At 38.2% G+C, this 18,430-nt stretch overlaps 1 protein-coding gene across 9 annotated transcripts in view; it reads right to left on the bottom strand.

The window, feature by feature from the left end:
- Positions 1-1,401: 1,401 nt before the first annotated feature.
- The window catches only part of mapkap1 (MAPK associated protein 1), a 260,057-nt gene continuing 243,028 nt past the window's right edge, over positions 1,402-18,430 (bottom strand). For all 9 annotated transcript variants that reach the window (XM_078226462.1, XM_078226460.1, XM_078226457.1 and 6 more), the window contains 2 exons: positions 14,505-14,602; positions 1,402-2,255 (listed from right to left, as the gene is read on the bottom strand). In XM_078226462.1, the coding sequence (XP_078082588.1) occupies positions 2,133-2,255; positions 14,505-14,602 (221 nt within the window). In that variant the 3' untranslated portion in view covers positions 1,402-2,132. The remainder of the gene's footprint in view (positions 2,256-14,504; positions 14,603-18,430) is intronic.

Genomic DNA, 18,430 nt, shown 5'->3' with positions numbered 1-18,430 from the left:
GTGTGTGTGGAGTTTATACGTTCTCCCTGCATGGGTTTCCTCCGGGTGCTCCAGTTTCCTCCCACAGTCCAAACATGTGCAGGTTAGGTGGATTGGCTATGCTAAATTGACCCTTAACAGGCGATTAGCAGGGTAAATATGTGGGGTTATGAGGATAGGGCAAAGGGTGGGATTGTTGTTGGTGCAGGCCCGATGGGCCAAATGGCCTCCTTCTGCACTGTAGAGATTCTATGATTCAACATTATCTTTAGAAAAATACAGTTTGCATCGATTAGCATTAATTCAATACGCCAGGTCTTTCAGAACATAGCTGAATAGTGCCACACTCTTTAACATTATGCTTTCAACAGGAACAACTTCATACACTCATAAGAAAACATCTTGGTATGCTCCAGAGGCAAAATAATTGGAACCGGAGGATTGAAAGTCGTGACTAAATCAAAATGAAAGGGGTAAGCTTTTAAGAAGGTGGAGGGGTAGGTGACTGAAGATTCAGCATCCAAGAAGTGAAAAAGAGTAAGGCAAAGGAGTTCAAGACCAGATGAGTAGAAGTTATATAGAGAAATATTGGGCTGAATGAGTATACAAATAGAGGGAGAGGTGAGGCTATAGAGAGAAATGAAGATAGAGGCAAAGATTTTGATATTGCTGACGTAACGATATAGGGATCCAGTGAAGATTGGTGCGCACAGGAGTTAAACTAGAAATATGACTTTGTTCACATGCAGCGTATGTTATTGAGGACTGCAATTTGCAAAGGAAGGAGAAGCTCAGTTGTCAAGAAATTGATTCTGAATTTGACGAGGCCCAGTTAAACATTTCAACAGCACTGGATGTCATAATAGACAGTTGTGCAGTTGGCAAGGAAGTGGGATTTGAAATTCAGCTGAGAGTTGAATGAGGTTACATACCATAAGGTTTAGTTCAAAGAAACCAGAAGGGGAGGATGGTATTGGATGCAAAGACGTGGATATCTAAGCAGGAGCTGAACGGGAAGTCTTGTCAATATTGATTTGATGGAAATGTTTGCTTGATATCGGGGGTGCAAGCCAAAGGCAGTTTGCACTTTTAATTTGAGACCTTTGACCCTCTTGTTAACTTTGTTGTATTTAAGCAAAGTCATGAAATACTGTAGAGATGTGAAAAGTGGTTGAATTTATTCACCTCAGCTGAGAACCACATTTGTGCTAGTGAAATGGCTGACGTGGAAATCATCTTCATTTTATTGAGTGAATGTGAATCCAGATCACCAGAAGTGAAGAGATTCAATTGAATCAGTTGCAATCCCTTAAATAGGAGCTTCTTTTAAATTTATGGCTTAAATATGGTGTGTTGATATGAATGTTGACAATTCAAAGCCATTTAAAAATTGGTTGATAAAGAATATTCCAACTAAAAATATTATAGATTTTTTTTGGAAACTGCAGTTTTTTTTTATACATTTTGCCAGAAAGAAAAATGTTTTAAACATATTATACATTCCCATACTGTCCTCAAATGACAGTCTGAAATAATACCAGCTATTTCTTACACAGTGCTTTGTCATTATATTACAATTAGCAGGTACAATGCAGGAACATTTACAGGTCACAGTAAAAACTAATGTTTATTTCCTTCGCAGGCCATAAAAAATGTATTATTCAGCTGTTAAGAAAAAAACTGTTAAACTGTTTGTCCAGTTATTGTTTTTAAAATAATCAAAAAAGGAAATTTTGGGGCTTTTGTCCCACATGATTAACTTTCATCTTTGATCATGTGACAAGCTATGACACCTGTGTAAAGTCACTTGTCAGACAGTGCAATTCATTGTATCTGTATTCCTTGGGTGGTTATATATGTGGACCCTCCCCATGAATCAAAGCACAGGGAACCAAACCTAGCCACTTATTTTTCTCTCTGATATGGCTGCTTGTTGAGGGGAAGAACCTTGGAGGTAAACCTGCATCCCAAACAGGAAGCTTAGGACTCTGAACATGTCAATAGCAAGAGATCTAAATGTCTCCAAATTTTAATCAGTTTTCTTTGCTCTGCTCTTGGCAGCCCGGACAAGTAAGGAACAACTTCATGGTTTTATCCCCCATCTGAGACACCTTCCTCAGCAGAATTATCTGGACAGTTTGTTGAGGCTCACACTACTGTCCTGACTTTTTGTCCTTCTGAAAGCTGAAGCTTGTTCTTCTGCTAAGTTTTCTTTGTTTTTGAGCTTGGTAGTCTGCTCGTGCTGAACTTGCTCTGGATTCCAAAATATAGTTAATCTAAAAATAAGAAAATAAAAATCATAATTATTTTAGCAGATTTGAAGGATAAGAGACCGAAAGGATTTTAGTAACAAATGAACATTCTTTAAGGTATCGAAATATATAAATTTATTAAAGATATTCTAACAAATTCTCTAGATGCTGTGGAACAATTACAATCGAATATCTGTTCAGCAGTACCAAATTGATTTTAATAACATTAGGAGCATCTAATATTTTCTTAAGGTCAAACACATGGCAGAGGCTGAGAGCTCCTCTGTGCTTAATCAACTATTCGTTCACACATTGGGTCAACCACCCAACTTCACTAAATTACTATCAGCAACAGTCCAAATTGTACACACAATGTACCAACTCTGTGTTCTCAAAACCACTCTTAATAAACAAACACTCATTTGGTTACTAGAAGGCTGCATTTCCATTCCGACATTTAATGGATAATTTAGTAATTTTGACTGAAATGCAACACTGAGATACAGCTCAATCGCCAAACCAGTTGTTTCATTTATTTGAGCCTGAATATAAAGTTGCAATGGAGAAGGGTTAAACTAGGGCTTTTCTTTGGTAGCAAAGAAAATAATTTGCAACATGTCAAATATATCAATTTAAGTATCCTATGCACATAAAAAAACACCTTTAATCATTGAAATTCCAGGACTTAGCAAAACTTGTGTTGCGTTTTTGTGCATTTTAGCGGAGTTGGAGAATCCCTCTGAACAAATTTTGAAATTGCAAATGAAAACCTGATGTGAACAGAGCAAAGTACAGAAAGAGATGTAATTAAATGCCAGGTTTTTTTTGTATACTCTTGACAAAGGTGTCTCTAACTTACATTTAGACACCAGTAAGCCTTCAGAAGTCAGCTTTATCTTTGTATCAAAATTATTAAATAAATAATTTCCACCATGCTTCAGTTTGGTCTTTCAATTAAAAAGGATACCCACATTATTTGAGCTTCTTCCCTTTATATAACATAATCTTTGGTTTGGTGGTGAATATATAAAAGCCTCTAATCTAATCATGGACAAACCTAAAAAGGTGATGAGCACTGAATAAAGTTGACACAGAAGCTGGTTCAGCATGAAAGACAGTCACATTAGCAAATCGTAAATACTTGTTTTACATGTCTCATAAAATGCTAATTTATTGGCTACGATACTTTGTGATGATAGCCGTGATAATTTTTAATGGAAGGTTAATGTAAAAATCAAAATGCAAAAAGCCCTTTGGCTTAGCATCAGTTGGTTCACTGAAAAGATTTGGCAGCTTAAAACCTGAACAGTTTTATGTACTGCTGGGTCTTCATAGTCGTTAAATTTTAAAGCTAATACCTTCAACTGATTTTGAATATTTATTTCATGGCTAATAAAACCTTAGTCTGGACTAGCTGGAGTGATTGAGACAGTTAGTTTGCTAATGTCTGAGTAAATTGGTCACATCCCTGATGTAGCACATTGCCAGATTCTAGGCAAATCAATAAATACAAAAGCAAAACAGTATTGGGTAAAACAAATAAAACAACTGATGTATTCAGACTGTCAAGCACACAGTTATGTACATTAACCAGCCAACCAAGAACATTGCACATACCTAGAGACATGCCCAGATTTTCTGCAGGGTGCCATTTCAATCAGCCTGCCATTATTTTTGGAGTCAGCCTAATTTTAATTGAGGCAAGCTCCTGATGGTATTCCCATCTTTGATTGGCAACGTACTGTAAGGGAGTGCGGGCCAGAAACCTGTGTAGTGCTGAAGGATTTTGAGGCCTGCAGCAGCTTAAAATGAGAGTGCAAGGGGCGGCACGGTAGCACAGTGGTTAGCACTGCTGCTTCACAGCTCCAGGGTCCCGGGTTCGATTCCCGGCTCGGGTCACTGTCTGTGTGGAGTTTGCACATTCTCCTCGTGTCTGCGTGGGTTTCCTCCGGGTGCTCCGGTTTCCTCCCACAGTCCAAAGATGTGCGGGTTAGGTTGATTGGCCAGGTTAAAAAAAAAAAAATTGCCCCTTAGAGTCCTGGGATGCGTAGGTTAGAGGGATTAGCGGGTAAAATATGTGGGGGTAGGGCCCAGGTGGGATTGTGGTCGGTGCAGACTCGATGGGCCGAATGGCCTCCTTCTGCACTGTAGGGTTTCTATGATTTCTATGATTTCTATGAAGAGTAAATGCTGAAGAAATCAACAACAGAATTTGGCTCGCAAGCAAGCAATGTCTGAGGAGGTTTGAGAGACCTGCTCGAGGGGACCAAGCCCCATTTCCACCATATATGCAGCTGAAGGTGATCTTCCCTCAGGCAGCAGAGGGATGTACTCTTTGGACCCAAGCATGTCAACCCTGAAAAAGTACAACAGGAGGCAACGAGGGCAGTGACAACCAATGCTGTGACTCACGTATGGCCAGTCACTGCCACAAAGAATTAACGATCTTACTGAGTCTGCTAAGGTAAGAGGAGGAGCCATTCACACTTTCCATGATGGCACTGCACTGCATTTATAGCAGGAACTTGCGACAAAGTTCTCTCAAAGTTCACGCGGTAAGAAATAACTTTTAGCATGCATTAGGCATCACCCCCATTGTGATCTGCTTATCGACTTCTGTGTTTTATTGCATTTGAAGGCAAACAGAAGATATTCTCACTGCTTTTACTCTTTTTGCAGGATCAGACAATCGAGAGATTGTCAAAAGGTGGCAGAACTACAAAACTACCCCCTCTCATCCCTGGCAAAAAGGATCAATTCATGTCAGATTGGAGAGGGGCTAGATAAGGATGTGGCACCTGGGCAGGCACCAGCTGCAGGTTCATCATGATTTTCAGATGCTATTCAGATGCAAACTAATTCAGATTACCCCTCCTTCTGGGAGTGAACTGTTTCTCAAAAACATTTGTAATATCTTTTCAGCTATGGCTCAGTGGTAGCTGTTGCAAGAGGGGAATATTTTATTGACAAAGCCATACAAAGGGGACGGAAGGTGGGGGTGGTGGCGATAACATTTCACACAGGATTTTCCAAGAAGCAGCGAGATACGGAGTCAAGTAGAATCTTCTACATCAGCGTAATGTGAATGTACCTGCATGTGGAGATTCTGTAACTTGATTTCTGTGTCTGTGCACTGTTGGAGAACAGATATTCACTCCATCTGATGAAGGAGCTGTGCTCCGAAAGCTTATGGTATTTGCTACCAAATAAACCTGTTGGGACTTTAACCTGGCGTTGTGAGACTTCTTGAATGTACCTGCAACCAGGAAAAACATTGTCCTTTGTACCTGCAGCAGTTTCTCAGGCTCAGAAAGGAGCAACTTTGCTGGCAACCTCAAGTGCAAGCGCATCATTAGAGACGTGGTGTGTGATAATAGAACATCTAAACTGGTCTCTACTTTAGTCACTCCTCTTCTTTCAGGAAGCTACTGAAGAAAAGCCTAGTTTGTACCCAGTCTAAAAGAGGGTAGGGATATACAGCTCCATAGCAATTGGCAGAAAGTTTGAGCATAATGGCACTGTGTCCTATTCCCTTCATTTAAAATAGAACAGTACCCCAAGGACCATCTAGGTTCCTCCTCTTCCTTCAGATATCATGCCCTAAGAGGGCATTGGCAACCATGGGCTTCCATCAGATTGGTCCATGACCACTCTTGGTAAAGATGGCATTGTTTTGATGTAGCCTTCTGAGATATGGCTGACCAGAAAATTCTCCCACTCTTACCAGCTGTCATAAGGTGTATTGGAAGGATTTACAGGCTGACAATCAACCTGTTTGGCCACGTTATGCACACACCTGTCATAGTCATCAAGTGCTGGAGTGGGACTTGAACCCAGAGCTTCTGGCTCAGAGGAAGGGACACTATCCACTGCATCACAAGACCGCCATCTACTTTTCCGCCAGATGCATTATTTTTATTAATAAGAACAGAAATACGATGTTTAATTTGCCCCAATGAACATCAATTTCTATGCAGTTGATGCTGCTACTGCAAACTGCAACACCATCTATATTTTCTATACTGTTGATTTTGGCCAACATAAAAGGTACATTTGAGTAAAAATGCTGATCCTTCAACCACAAACCAATAATATTTTGCACAATGCAGAAGGTTTCCTTAGATATATCATGGCCTTAAAAAAAGGACAAAAATGAAAGTGGAACATAATAAATTGGTCCACATCACAACACAGAAGCCATTAAACAACCGAGCATGATTCAGAAAGCGTTTCAAAAATACAATCCATACATACAATCCCTACAGTGCAGAAGGTGGCCATTCAGCCCATCGAGTCTGCATCAATCACAATCCCACCCAAGTCCTATTCCCATAACCCCACATATTTACCCTGCTAATCCCCTGAATTAAGGGGCAATATAGCATGGCCAATCAACCTAATCCGCACATCTTTGGACTGTGGGAGGAAACCGGAAGACCCGGAGGAAACCCACGCAGACATGGGGAGAATATGCAAACTCCACACGGACAGTGACCCGAGACCGGAACTGAACCCTGGTTCCTGGCGGTGTGAGGCATCAGTGCTAATCATTGTGCCACCATGCCGCCCATACTTTCTGATGAGGCAGGAATGTTTCATAAATGTTTTTAAGGTAATTAAATGCAGGAGTAAACACTGCTGCACTATGTCTTTTGTAATCTGCTAACATCATTTTTGCTAAAGCAAATCGTATTTCACACCTTACTGACATCTGCACCAATACCTCTACAATTCTGGAACATGTGCAGTAAAAAGAATCATCCGCCTCTTTACAGGTGGGTTATCTTCACCCACTGGTGCATCTAGCCCTTGGGAAGAACAGTACTGAAATGAATACCTACTCGGTCACCCACAAAGGTCCAAATATTCATCAAGCTATGGAAAACATCTCCTGCTCTATTTGGTCTGCTACTGCGCAACTGCACATTGCCATCATGTTGCACAATGTTGAGTGATAGCGCTAAAAATGATTGACCAGCGGATGTCTCTTTGGTCAATCAAACTGGTGGAAAACCAGCAAACGTCCAACAATCTGCATGAAAATGCTGCCATTTGGAGCTCTCCAGTCTTCCAGAAACATGTTTGTGGGAGCTCTCTGCCAGCTAGCATTCAGTTTACCCATAGCTGAGGCAGCCCCTGCCACACAGCACCACCTCGAGGACATGTGAAGATACCCTCCCTGCTCCCTCAAGCTCAGTAATCAGTGCTTTGTAGACATGTGAATAGAAGAAATTTCATTTTAAGAACATAAAATCATCGTAAGATATCACACACTGCTACAAATATATTCTTGATTTATAAAATGGCTTTATTATTCCAGGAGTGACTGGAACAAATGGAAAAAATGTTGAAATGCACAAATGAAAATTTACTTTACCTGGAATCATAAGGTTGGCCTTGAAGTACAAATGTTTTCCCACATTTGTGTCTTCACAATTTTTTAAGTGTGAAAAACTTCCTTGATGCAGTCATTTATCTTTTCTCCACCTCTCCATGCCAGTCTGACTATATCAATAGATTAGAAGTCTCTGACTGCTCCATCAAGTGTGCAACTTCCACAGTTTCAGAACTGTTCGGTCTCGGGTATGTTTCTTTTTCACTTGGGTTCAATTAACATGCTTCATTTTGACAGTGGCTTGAATTGTGCCAATTTCCAGAAAGAAAACACTTCTTCCATGTAAATATCACACCAGTATTGAGTGGTGTGTGCATTCCAAGTACTGCACTAATGCAAAATGTTGCAGCATTTATTGTACAAGCTATGCCACATAATGTTGGACTTATTTTTAACTATTAATGCGCAGTACTTCTAAATGCATCAGTATTTGCACTTTTTAACCCAGAAATTGAATCAGATGGCTTTTTAAAAAAGACTGGAATCATGCTGGCTTTAATCTGTAACCATTATTAAACCTCGTGCGAGTGGGATGTGTAGTATTTGTGTTGCACACTTTGGAATACGCAGAGTAATTTAATTGACCCCTTCCCCCAAACTAATTGTTCAATTAATAGTTTTAGTTCACTCAAGTATAAGATTTATCACTGTATTATAGCTGGTTCAGAATTTGAGATTAGCACAGAGTCCCAAGTAACCACATCATTTAGGTTGCTGTTTTCTGAATGGACATAAAAATGACTAGTCGTCTGAATACAAGCCTAGTATTTAAACAAAACAGAGCTTTAAAATCACCATCATAAATAAATAAAACCCTTTCAGATGGTGCAAAATTAGGTCAGTACCAAGATACAATTTTTTGCTGTGTACTAGACTACAGTGTGGCAGGATGGAAACTGGCATCTGACATTCTCAAATTGTGACTAGAGCATCACAGCAGACAGCCTGGAGGTGGTGCTAGTACAAGGTGTCTCTCTAAAAGGGTGGTGTGAAAATCTAAGAAAGAGTGTCCTGTATCTTGCATCTCTGGGCCTAATATCTTAGCTGAAGCACAGTATCTGCCAGGGGCCTGAAGGGAGGAATGGGGTAGATGTTGCAAGTATATTCACACAATAAGGCATACTTATATTCTCAATTAAACACAAAGTTCAGCACTAGTTACATACAATTCTTTAGGAGCGAACCAATTTCATTTTCATATTTTGTAAGCATGTCTGAATAGGCAGCTTCACTCGTACAACAAGTTAACTGTAATTAACTAAAAACAATCTTTAATCAGACTACGGTTATCCTCTAAATAAATTCTCCTTTCCATTTCACAGGTCCCTGAATGTTTACCTGGAGTGCATAAAGCACTAAAGCTGCCTGCCTCTGACATCAGCCAGAACGCTGCTCCATGCTGGTAAGAAACCAAAACAGTTTGGGATGGGGCAAGTGTTTGCAAGGATACAGGAATAAAGAGTGTGTGTTTTGAAAGGAACATTGGTGGGGAATGAAGGTCAAAAGAATAGGAGATGGCTGAAGGATGAACTGAGTTTTTTTTAAAAACGAGAAACAGGAAAGAAACTCAAGAAACACAGTCTTAGGTGAGTGGAAAGGTAGGGAAAAGTAGCAATAGACAGTTGGGCGTACGACCGCTGTCTTAGGGATAAAGATGTCCACTTTTCAATTACTTTGGTTAAAGAAGGTTGAGGAACAGGGAAGAGGGGTTTGAGTAGATCGTTGGTCATGGAGGACAAAAAAGGCATGCATTATTGATTCTAGAGTCTTGGTCAGAGGAGAGTGGGGCCTGAGTATATTTGACGTGGTCCAGTTGAATCCAAACCTACTGACCACCAGGCATGGACTGGTCAATGTCTGCTGGTCTTGTGGAAATAAATTCTCAACAACATGAACAAAAGAAATAGGAGTAGACCATTTGTCCTCTCAAACCTGCTCGGCCAATCAATATGATCCTGGGTGATCCCATGCCTTAACAAAACTTTTCTGCCCGCTTGATTCTCTTCACTTTTCAAAAATCAATCTCAGCCCTGAATATACTTACTGATCGAGCATCCATAACCCTCTGGGGTCCAGGATCCCAATGATTCACAACCTTAAGAGTGAAGATGTTTTTTTCTCATCTGGCCCTGTTATCAATGTCCTTCCTTTCTTAAATAACAGTGTTACAATTCCTAACTTCTAATCTGCTGGGACTATTCTGGAATCTAGGGAACTTTGGAAGATAACAGCCACTGTACCCCTATCTCTACAGCTACTTCTTTTGAAACCTTATGATGTAGGCCATCAAGTCCTGAGGATTTGTTAGCTTTCAGTTCCCCAGTTTCTCTAATGCTTTTTCTCTACTGATATTAATTATCATACATTCCTTGTTCTTATTAGCCCCTTGGTTACCCTTTATTACTGGTATGTCATTTGTACCTTCTAATGTGACGACAGACCCAAAATATTTGTTCAACATCTCTGTCATTTCTTCAATTTCCATCATAATTTCTCCTGACTACCTCAAGGGGAGCAACATTTACTTATTTACGTACCGGTAAAAGCTTTCATAACCTGCATTTCTATTCATGGCTACTTTACTCTCATATTTTCACACACGGTAGTAATGAATGTTGCAGTTGCAATGCATTGCTCCGTAGACCATAGGATATAGATCAATAAAATCACCCCCACTCAAGGAGTTCCCAACTGGATTAACACTGCTAAGCAGTGGCAAGAAGCAGAGATGTATATTTTCCCTCTAGAGAGAGGAGAGAAAATAAATGTCACCTCAGGCATTTTCTGCTGCTTGTTTGTGGCCTGTTTCATTCAGATATTGATGGGAGGGCAATAATCAGATCACCACTCAACATCTTGTTCAGGGCTGATGCCGTCCGTGCAAGGGCATCCAAGAAAGCAAAGTAAAAACAGATTAAAAAGAGCAAGTTTCACCCTTGCAGCTAGGCAATCGAATTCTTGTAATAAGATCAGCAAGGACACTTTTTAGGGAGCTTGGTTTATTACAGAGCTGCACATAGAGCAACAAGACGAGACTGTGTACTTCCAATTCCCTACAGAGTGATTAACTGATCTCAGTAGGACTGAATTGTGACATGCTGAGCTGAGGCAAGGTGTGTCCCAAAGAAGGAAACAAAAGGGGAAAAGGATGTCAAACTGTGCAGTACTAATACAAATCAGTTAAACAATGTCAGAGGCCTTAAACATTAAAATATGGTTTGAAAAATAAACAAAATTACACTTTCTTGAAAAAACCCCACAAAATGTCCAAATATAAATTGGTTACAATAAGGTGAATGCAACATAAAGTAATATGATGTGGACTCAAAACAGTGAATTATTCATCACTGGTGTGTCTTCAAGAGATATTGTATGTAGGCCAGGTACTTTGTTTAAATATAGTGGTAAGTAGCAAGAACTACTTTTAAGGTGAAAGAAAGCACAAAAGATCCTTCTTTCTAAATGGATATAGACTGTCTCTGGCCATTACTCTACATTCCCTCTTTTTGTAGCCAAAACTTTTATTGCCAAAAGTCACAGAGTGATTCATATTTGAGCAACTTCGATTGTAGGAAGATTTTCAACAATCTCTAAATTCCAAGTGGATGGGCCCCAATCTCACCAAAATCTCTTTCCATCATATCCCGTCCTGAGGTAATCAGCAAACTTTACTTTTTGGTGCCATTTCAGACCTGGTGCTGTGTTTCTTGGAGAGGGTTTTGTAATACTCTTTAAGGATACCCTTAAAAAAGACATGATCTTCACCAACAAGGTAAGCAACAGGGAAACATCTGAAGCTGGCAAGAATTTATGCCCATAGAAGATGTCCGTAATCTAGGAACTAAGTTGCATAGGTGACATCTCAATAAGTAAAACTGCCTTGGGATTGAAGCAGTGAGCCATGCATACATAGAAAGCCCAATGCTTGAATTTATTTGTGCTGTTAGTTTGTTAGGGTAGCGGCAAAAGCATTAAAATTGATCCCAACAGACCAGCTTGTGGAAGAGGAAAGAATTGGCCAGGGTTTCCATTTCGGATTAGTATCCAGTGACCCATCCTGGAATACATGCATGTGGACACTGGATGAGAATAGACGCTTGGCTGCGATATTCCCTGCAGTTGAACGGTAACAATTACTGCTTGTGAATAACATAGGAAGATACTGGATGATGGTGTGGAATCTTCAGGAATCAGAGTGCAAGAAAAAACTGAATAATGAAGAAAGGAAAACCCTGAAATTCTTCCTCCAGTTATGAAAAGAATGCATGTCAAAGGAAGAAAGAGTTTCTACATTCATAGTTTGAGGAAATACTTGAAGAATGATTCCCCACTGCTGAAAACAATCAAAGGATTGAGGACCAGTGACTTGAGGCCCATTATAAGCACAATAGGAATTGACCCAGATCTCAACCCCTTTTTGGACTCTGCACAAACTAAACTGCTGTCCAAAATCATAATGGCAGATGCAAACATTTGTTCATAAATCTTGTCCAGACTGACTGGAAAAGCCTGAATTTGCACAAAACAATAATTCATAAAGCTAGAGATGCTTTAGGTTAATAGTTCCCAGTCCAGCCCATAAATGTTTCTCTCAATTAATTCTCATATATTTCATTCTATCGTTCCTCAGGTGACATAGCTTTTCTTGGTTGGTATTTTGATCAACCAATCTAAAATATCACTTAAATTTTGCGATTGTGTGTGGTTTTGGTTTCAAAGCCAAAAATCTATGCTTAAATATATCCCTAGTTAAACTTAAGCAAGCTGCAATATGCCTGAATATAAGTGACATCTCAATAGATTTATACCAACTTTAGGTCAATGAAACTGCATCACATTATATTATTTACATAAATCTTTGAGTGCATCTTGATTACGACAATTAAGACTATAAATACTTCTTAGTCTAGCTGCCTACACTAATATTAATTTTGACCTTTCAGGTAATCCTTTAATCCCTTGCGTAGCCTCTGCATCTCATTTTCACTGAAGGTTATATTTAGCTGTTGTTGAGGCAGCTGAATTAAAAACAAACATTTCTTTGTGGAACATATTTAAAATTCATTAGAAGTTTTCTACTAAAGTCTAAATGTTACAGTTCACTTTATATTAATGTCACCCACCATACTGGATATGTGCCACTACACTTTGTCAAGTTAATATTCATTGAAGAATTAAAAACGGAACTCCTGGCAGCCATGAAAATGTGATGATCATATGGTCAATGGTTCAATTCCACAATATTAAAAAAATAAGTTTTATAAGAATTGTGGAAAAGGTGACATGACTTCAGTGATATAACAGAATATTTAGGGGAAAAGGAAATGCAAGAGTTTACAACATAACAGAAATAAACATTTAAACAATCTGACAATCAACCATTCTGATTTTTTTCCTTTTAAAAATTGTTTGAGCTTATTGAAGAACTAAATACAAAAAAAAAAGTTAATTATCCCTCATTCTCTCTCTCTCCACAGACTTGTAGATTTTTGCCATTAAAATGAAATACCCATTCAACTTAAATGCAATTTGAATTCAATATTACATCTGTTTCAATGTTACTGTTTTTACAACAGAAGATTTTCATTATAAGTCAAAGCACTTTGGGAAGCACTGTATTATTGGCATTTTAATTGCAATTGGAATGCTTCAATGAATCTGTAAATTCCTCTTAAAATCGAATGCAATATGAGCTGTATATGTGCCTAAAAATAACCAAAATAGTACAGAAAATTAACTGTGGCTAAAAATCAAAACCACAATAACCAAAGAGTTATTTTGGTCAAACATAATATTCTAGGTTCCAGTAACAACGTCATGACGTTCACGGTTAGCGAACATGAGTATTTTTTTTAAAAAATGCTTAAAATACATTTAATCAATTCCCACAAGACTGGTATCACCTGTATGAAAAATATTAAAACCATTGATCACCAGGTTAAATAAAGCTGTTTTTATCTTCCACTAGCTTTCAATGGATGGGGTCTCTTGCAGTTCACTGGATTTGCTAGTCAGTGACTAGGCATATTTTTTGTTAACAAAAACTGGATTTTCCCAGCTACCAAAGGGCTTTGACATCCAGTAAATGTGCCCATCAGACTCAAAATATGCATCCTAGCCGTGACATCACTTTCAACTTAAAAAAAAAGAGGCATCTTTAATTATCACTCTAGCGCAGTTAAGGTAGCTAATTTACTTTAATTTTATGTTGTATCAAATATGTAATCTAAAGTGACTGAAAAGCTTACACAAATCTGTTGCTACAGACTTTAATCTTTCTGCCAATGGTTTTACAAAAAGGAATATTGTCTTGTTTCTGTTTTGAGGATTTATTGAGTGCTCTGATGCTATGATGTCAATTCTTTGCTCACATGTTCTACAGAGTTGAACATGCACAAAATTCCTGTTTGCAGCTGCTCGCGAGACTGACAGCACTGGTCAACTGCAAATGTGAAAGAGCGGTATACTTTGCAAAAGCAGTTTAGCATCAGTGTGTGGGGCACTACAACAAAAATAAACATGCTTAACTTTCTAAGTGCTCATTTATAGAATCACAGGAGCGTTCAGCTGATTTGAAACAATGCATCACTTGTGTGAAGATGACTTATGAAAGAACTGCTTAAATTCACTTTCACTGCTAAGGTGTTTACTATTTCTGTAAGGTGAAAATTGAAACACTTATAAAGATACAGTGGAATGACTTTTACTGTTGAAATGCAGTAATGATGCCACATACTTCAGCAAGTCACAAATCATCTTTGAGCTCATTACAGTCAACCTACATTATAATCCTACGTACAGAATTTATTGCCATGCTGTCATTAGGAACCATCTTTTCTTTGCTGACCAGTTTGTGAAATATGTGCTCTGACACTCACCTTCAGCACAATTTCATTGACTGTGTTGGTGTCTGCTTCAAAGTAGAGATGTTTGTGGTCATGATTGCTTAGATAGGTGAGCTTGAATACTGCATGGCCTGCAAGGCAAACAAAGGACAGGAGTCAAACAGATGAACAGAGTTTTACTACGGATGCAGCTTGACAAAGAAACAGATGGTGATATTAATGTCCCATCAGCAGAACAGAAGGAAATTGCATGATGGCGACAGCCTCCGCATGTCATTTCAACATCATTCAGGCAAAACTCAGCACAAAGGCAACAGAACCCTTTTTAATATAATTTGATTCCCCATCCTATCACAATGGACAAAGTGCAAAATCAATCATTTGGTTAGTTAGGTCCTCTGTCAATTCTTTTCTGTTCTTTGAGGTGGGTTGGGGGTGGGGGGTAGCATTGGTGGTGAGAGAAAAGAAACCAGGCTGCACTTGGTACACGGCCATTACAGGAGAATAAAGTATTTAATATTTGTGGTAGATTTATACAGACATTTACTGCTTCAGACTAATGTAATATGTTAATAATCTGCTACATGACCTTTCTTAATGCTATAGCTTTAGGAGGTTTGTTAACATGCACTACAAAAGAAATGCTTTTTAATTTCGTCTTTTCATGAAGTCAAATTTTTAAATATATATTTAATCCAACACCCATTTGAATCAAATAGCTTATGATAATATAATTTAGTGCTGTGAAAATATTAAAACAATGCATATGATTTTTAAACTACTCCTATAAAAAATTACCAGATCAAAAATGCAGTGGCGTAAGCACAATATTGCATCATTGCTGCTCTTTCTTTAAGACAATTGTAACTCCAATATGGGTTTATGCACTGAGCATTGGAACACCAGCTTTGCAATATTCAGATATAAAATTACTGTAGAAAAAAAAACAAAATAGAAGGCTGAAAACTCAACGGTACTGTAACCCATATCATGTAAATCATCTTACGCACACGACGCAATGGTGGCACAGTTTGTTGGATACTATCTAACCCACTGAGTATTTCCAGTATTTTCTGTTTTTATTTCAGATTTCTCACAGCCACAGTGTTTTGTTTCTGTGCGAGAACTGGTTTTTTTTGTCATCATGAACCAAGTAGTTGCATGGGGAACTTCAGAGGTTATATATATTTCTGCTCCCAATACTCTGGATATATCGCAGGTTGTTTATATTATTAGATTTAGGATTAGATTTAGGATTTATCCATCACTTTGGAAAAAGTGTTCAGAACAGCCTGCAGAAAATTCAAGCAAAATAAACCAGTGAATAAGAAATGTAAGTGCATAACGGGCAGATGGAGTTGCTTAGGATAGATTAGCAGGCCTTGGGTTGTATGCGACCCACAGGGAGTAGTTTAGAAGTACCTACTCCACAAGTTTGCAGTTTAGACTGTTTTGGCACCATAAACAGCAGCATAGTGGTACAGGAACATTGCTGTATCAGGCTACTGATTGGTATAGCACCAATTAGCATAGCACAATTAACATTTTCTATTGCCCACGTGGCAGGTTCCTGAGCTTGTCTGTCAGGGGAACTACTAAACAGAAAGAGAGAGAGATTGAAACCAATCCAGATTACAGTTACAAATCTCCAAACATGGACATTGAAGGAGGGAAAGGAAGGAAGGAAAGCAAGAGAGAAAAATTATCTGGAAATAAATTTATCCCAAAAGTATACTGGACTTGTGACTAATGGGCAACATTTTAGGGATTATCCTCCAACTTAATCACTGCCTGCAATAATAACCGACCTGTCCCTGCACCACTGAATTTGAGGTATAAAAATCACTAAACCTGAACACTCTCCACATAGTGTCAACTGGTTTATAGGTGTCGAAAAATCAATAACTATAACATGCCCCAGTTTATTAAAAAATATCTTACTTACTCAAATACTTTTACGTCCAGCTCCTCAATACACAAATCTAAACAGTTTCTAAAAGCACTTAATGTAGGAAGGTTCCAAAATAACTGGCCAGATACAAACAGATTTGATTTTAATTGCAGAATTTACACAATAAGCATTGTTCTTCATTGCACACAAAAACCCCAAATAGTAAACTAAAATTGCTTTCACGATTGCTCCAACATAGTTTTTGGTATGCTGATTTAATAAAATGAAACAAAATTGCTTAATGTAGCACAATATTTATTGACTGCTAATTCTTTGCTACAATTGGGCAGATTGTGCGTAGATAATAATGGTGAGATTAATAGTGTTCATCATTATAATGGTGTAAATCAGTCAGCAATTTCTGGCTTTTGCACAAGCACAGTTAAATGTGGAAACCTGAAAGTTTCTGTCAGTGATGTGTGCTCCCTCACAGGGTGTGTTGTTACAGTCCTTCCTATAGCCTCAACAATGAAATAAATGGAATGCCAGGAACTTGGGGTGCTTCACATGAGATGAATGGGAAAGTTTGGACTGGCACATCCAGGACCAAGTGAATTTCTAACGATAAGTAATAAGTGATAAGTAATAAGTACTGTCAAGTAACTGCTCTGCCACTGAGAATTAATTTTATAGGAGAATGGGAGTCTCAATCCCTCTGAAGTTAGCCAACACTAAGATTTTCTCTCTCTCAATCCCATTTGCCTTTCCTTATATTTACTCAAATTTTAGATTTGAAACAAATTTAAATTAGACTCTGCATGTATCATGTGAGGAACTGGATTGGCTAAAAAATCTCACCCTGTTTATAGACACTACCGATTCCCTGTAGAAGGCGCGATGCTGGTTTAGATGCTAGATTAGAGCAAGACGAGTAAAACTTTGTCAGCAGTTGTCAGCGAGGGAAATACCAGCCCTTCACTACTGAGAAAAAAATCCAGGCATCATAGTGACACTTGCCCATTTCCGAGGAGATAAATTGTTTGCTTTTCAAGATGCATATATAAAATTAAATATGGCGTTAAAAATAGTAAAGCCAACCACAAAAGATAATCATATTATGAACTCCACATTAGAGAATTTTCTTTAAGATTTTGAACAAATGCATGTTCAACAATGAAACATTACCTCTAGACGCAAATTTTACAGAAAATATCTATTGAAAGCTGCGTTTTCAATCACAAATTGCTCAATACCTTAAAGCTTCTGTTAATCTCCTTGTGTCAATGTGTCTACACAACAGTGTAAACCTCAATACACAAGGTTTTAAACAATTCAACTATGCACAATCTGTTAAAATCCACCATTCTGTGCAGAAAAAAATAATTCATCTTCTAAGATTTTACTGTTGTAAAATCAAAACACTTTTCAATTATTGACATGTTAAGATCAAGTTTCAGTGCACAAGTCTGGAATTAAAATTGGTCACAATCATAGTGATAACAAAATATGCTAGAGAAAAAGTCTGCCTCTCGATGTGGCTAAAGTCTACTCCTTAAAAAACAACATCAAGACATCTAGTGGCAGCAAAAGATTACTGCACTAACCTTGGATCTTTGCCCCAGGAGTAAAGCATCACAGTTATTAAATTATAGTGAAATAAATAAGGCAGAAAATAAAATGGAGCAACCCTGACTTAGAGTGCTTTAAAATTACCGAAAATGGATATATCTTGTTGGAAAAATGCTTGGCAAACTTCCTGGCAGAAAAGAAAGAGACATTAAATCATTTTCAATACATGCCACCTCAAGATAATGTAATGACATGTTTGATATGATTTACATTATCTGGTGCAGGAATGAACAAAGTCTTTTTAAATATTTGTTCTGGATGATGATTAAACACAATTTGATTTACATAATAAACCTTATTCTGAATTCGATATTCATCGAATGGGGATAACTTTTCACAAGGAAAAAATATCTTGAGGGGGATTTTAAGTAGTTTTAATATGCTTCTCTTTCTGTTCAAAAATCTTTGTTTAATGGCTTGATTTGATTTCAGTGGCAAG

This window comes from Mustelus asterias, chromosome 13 (genome assembly GCF_964213995.1).
Source record: "Mustelus asterias chromosome 13, sMusAst1.hap1.1, whole genome shotgun sequence".
Taxonomy (NCBI): Eukaryota; Metazoa; Chordata; class Chondrichthyes; order Carcharhiniformes; family Triakidae; genus Mustelus; species Mustelus asterias.
The sequence above is the reverse complement of the archived record's forward strand: the minus strand, read 5'-3'. Positions and strand labels throughout refer to the sequence as shown.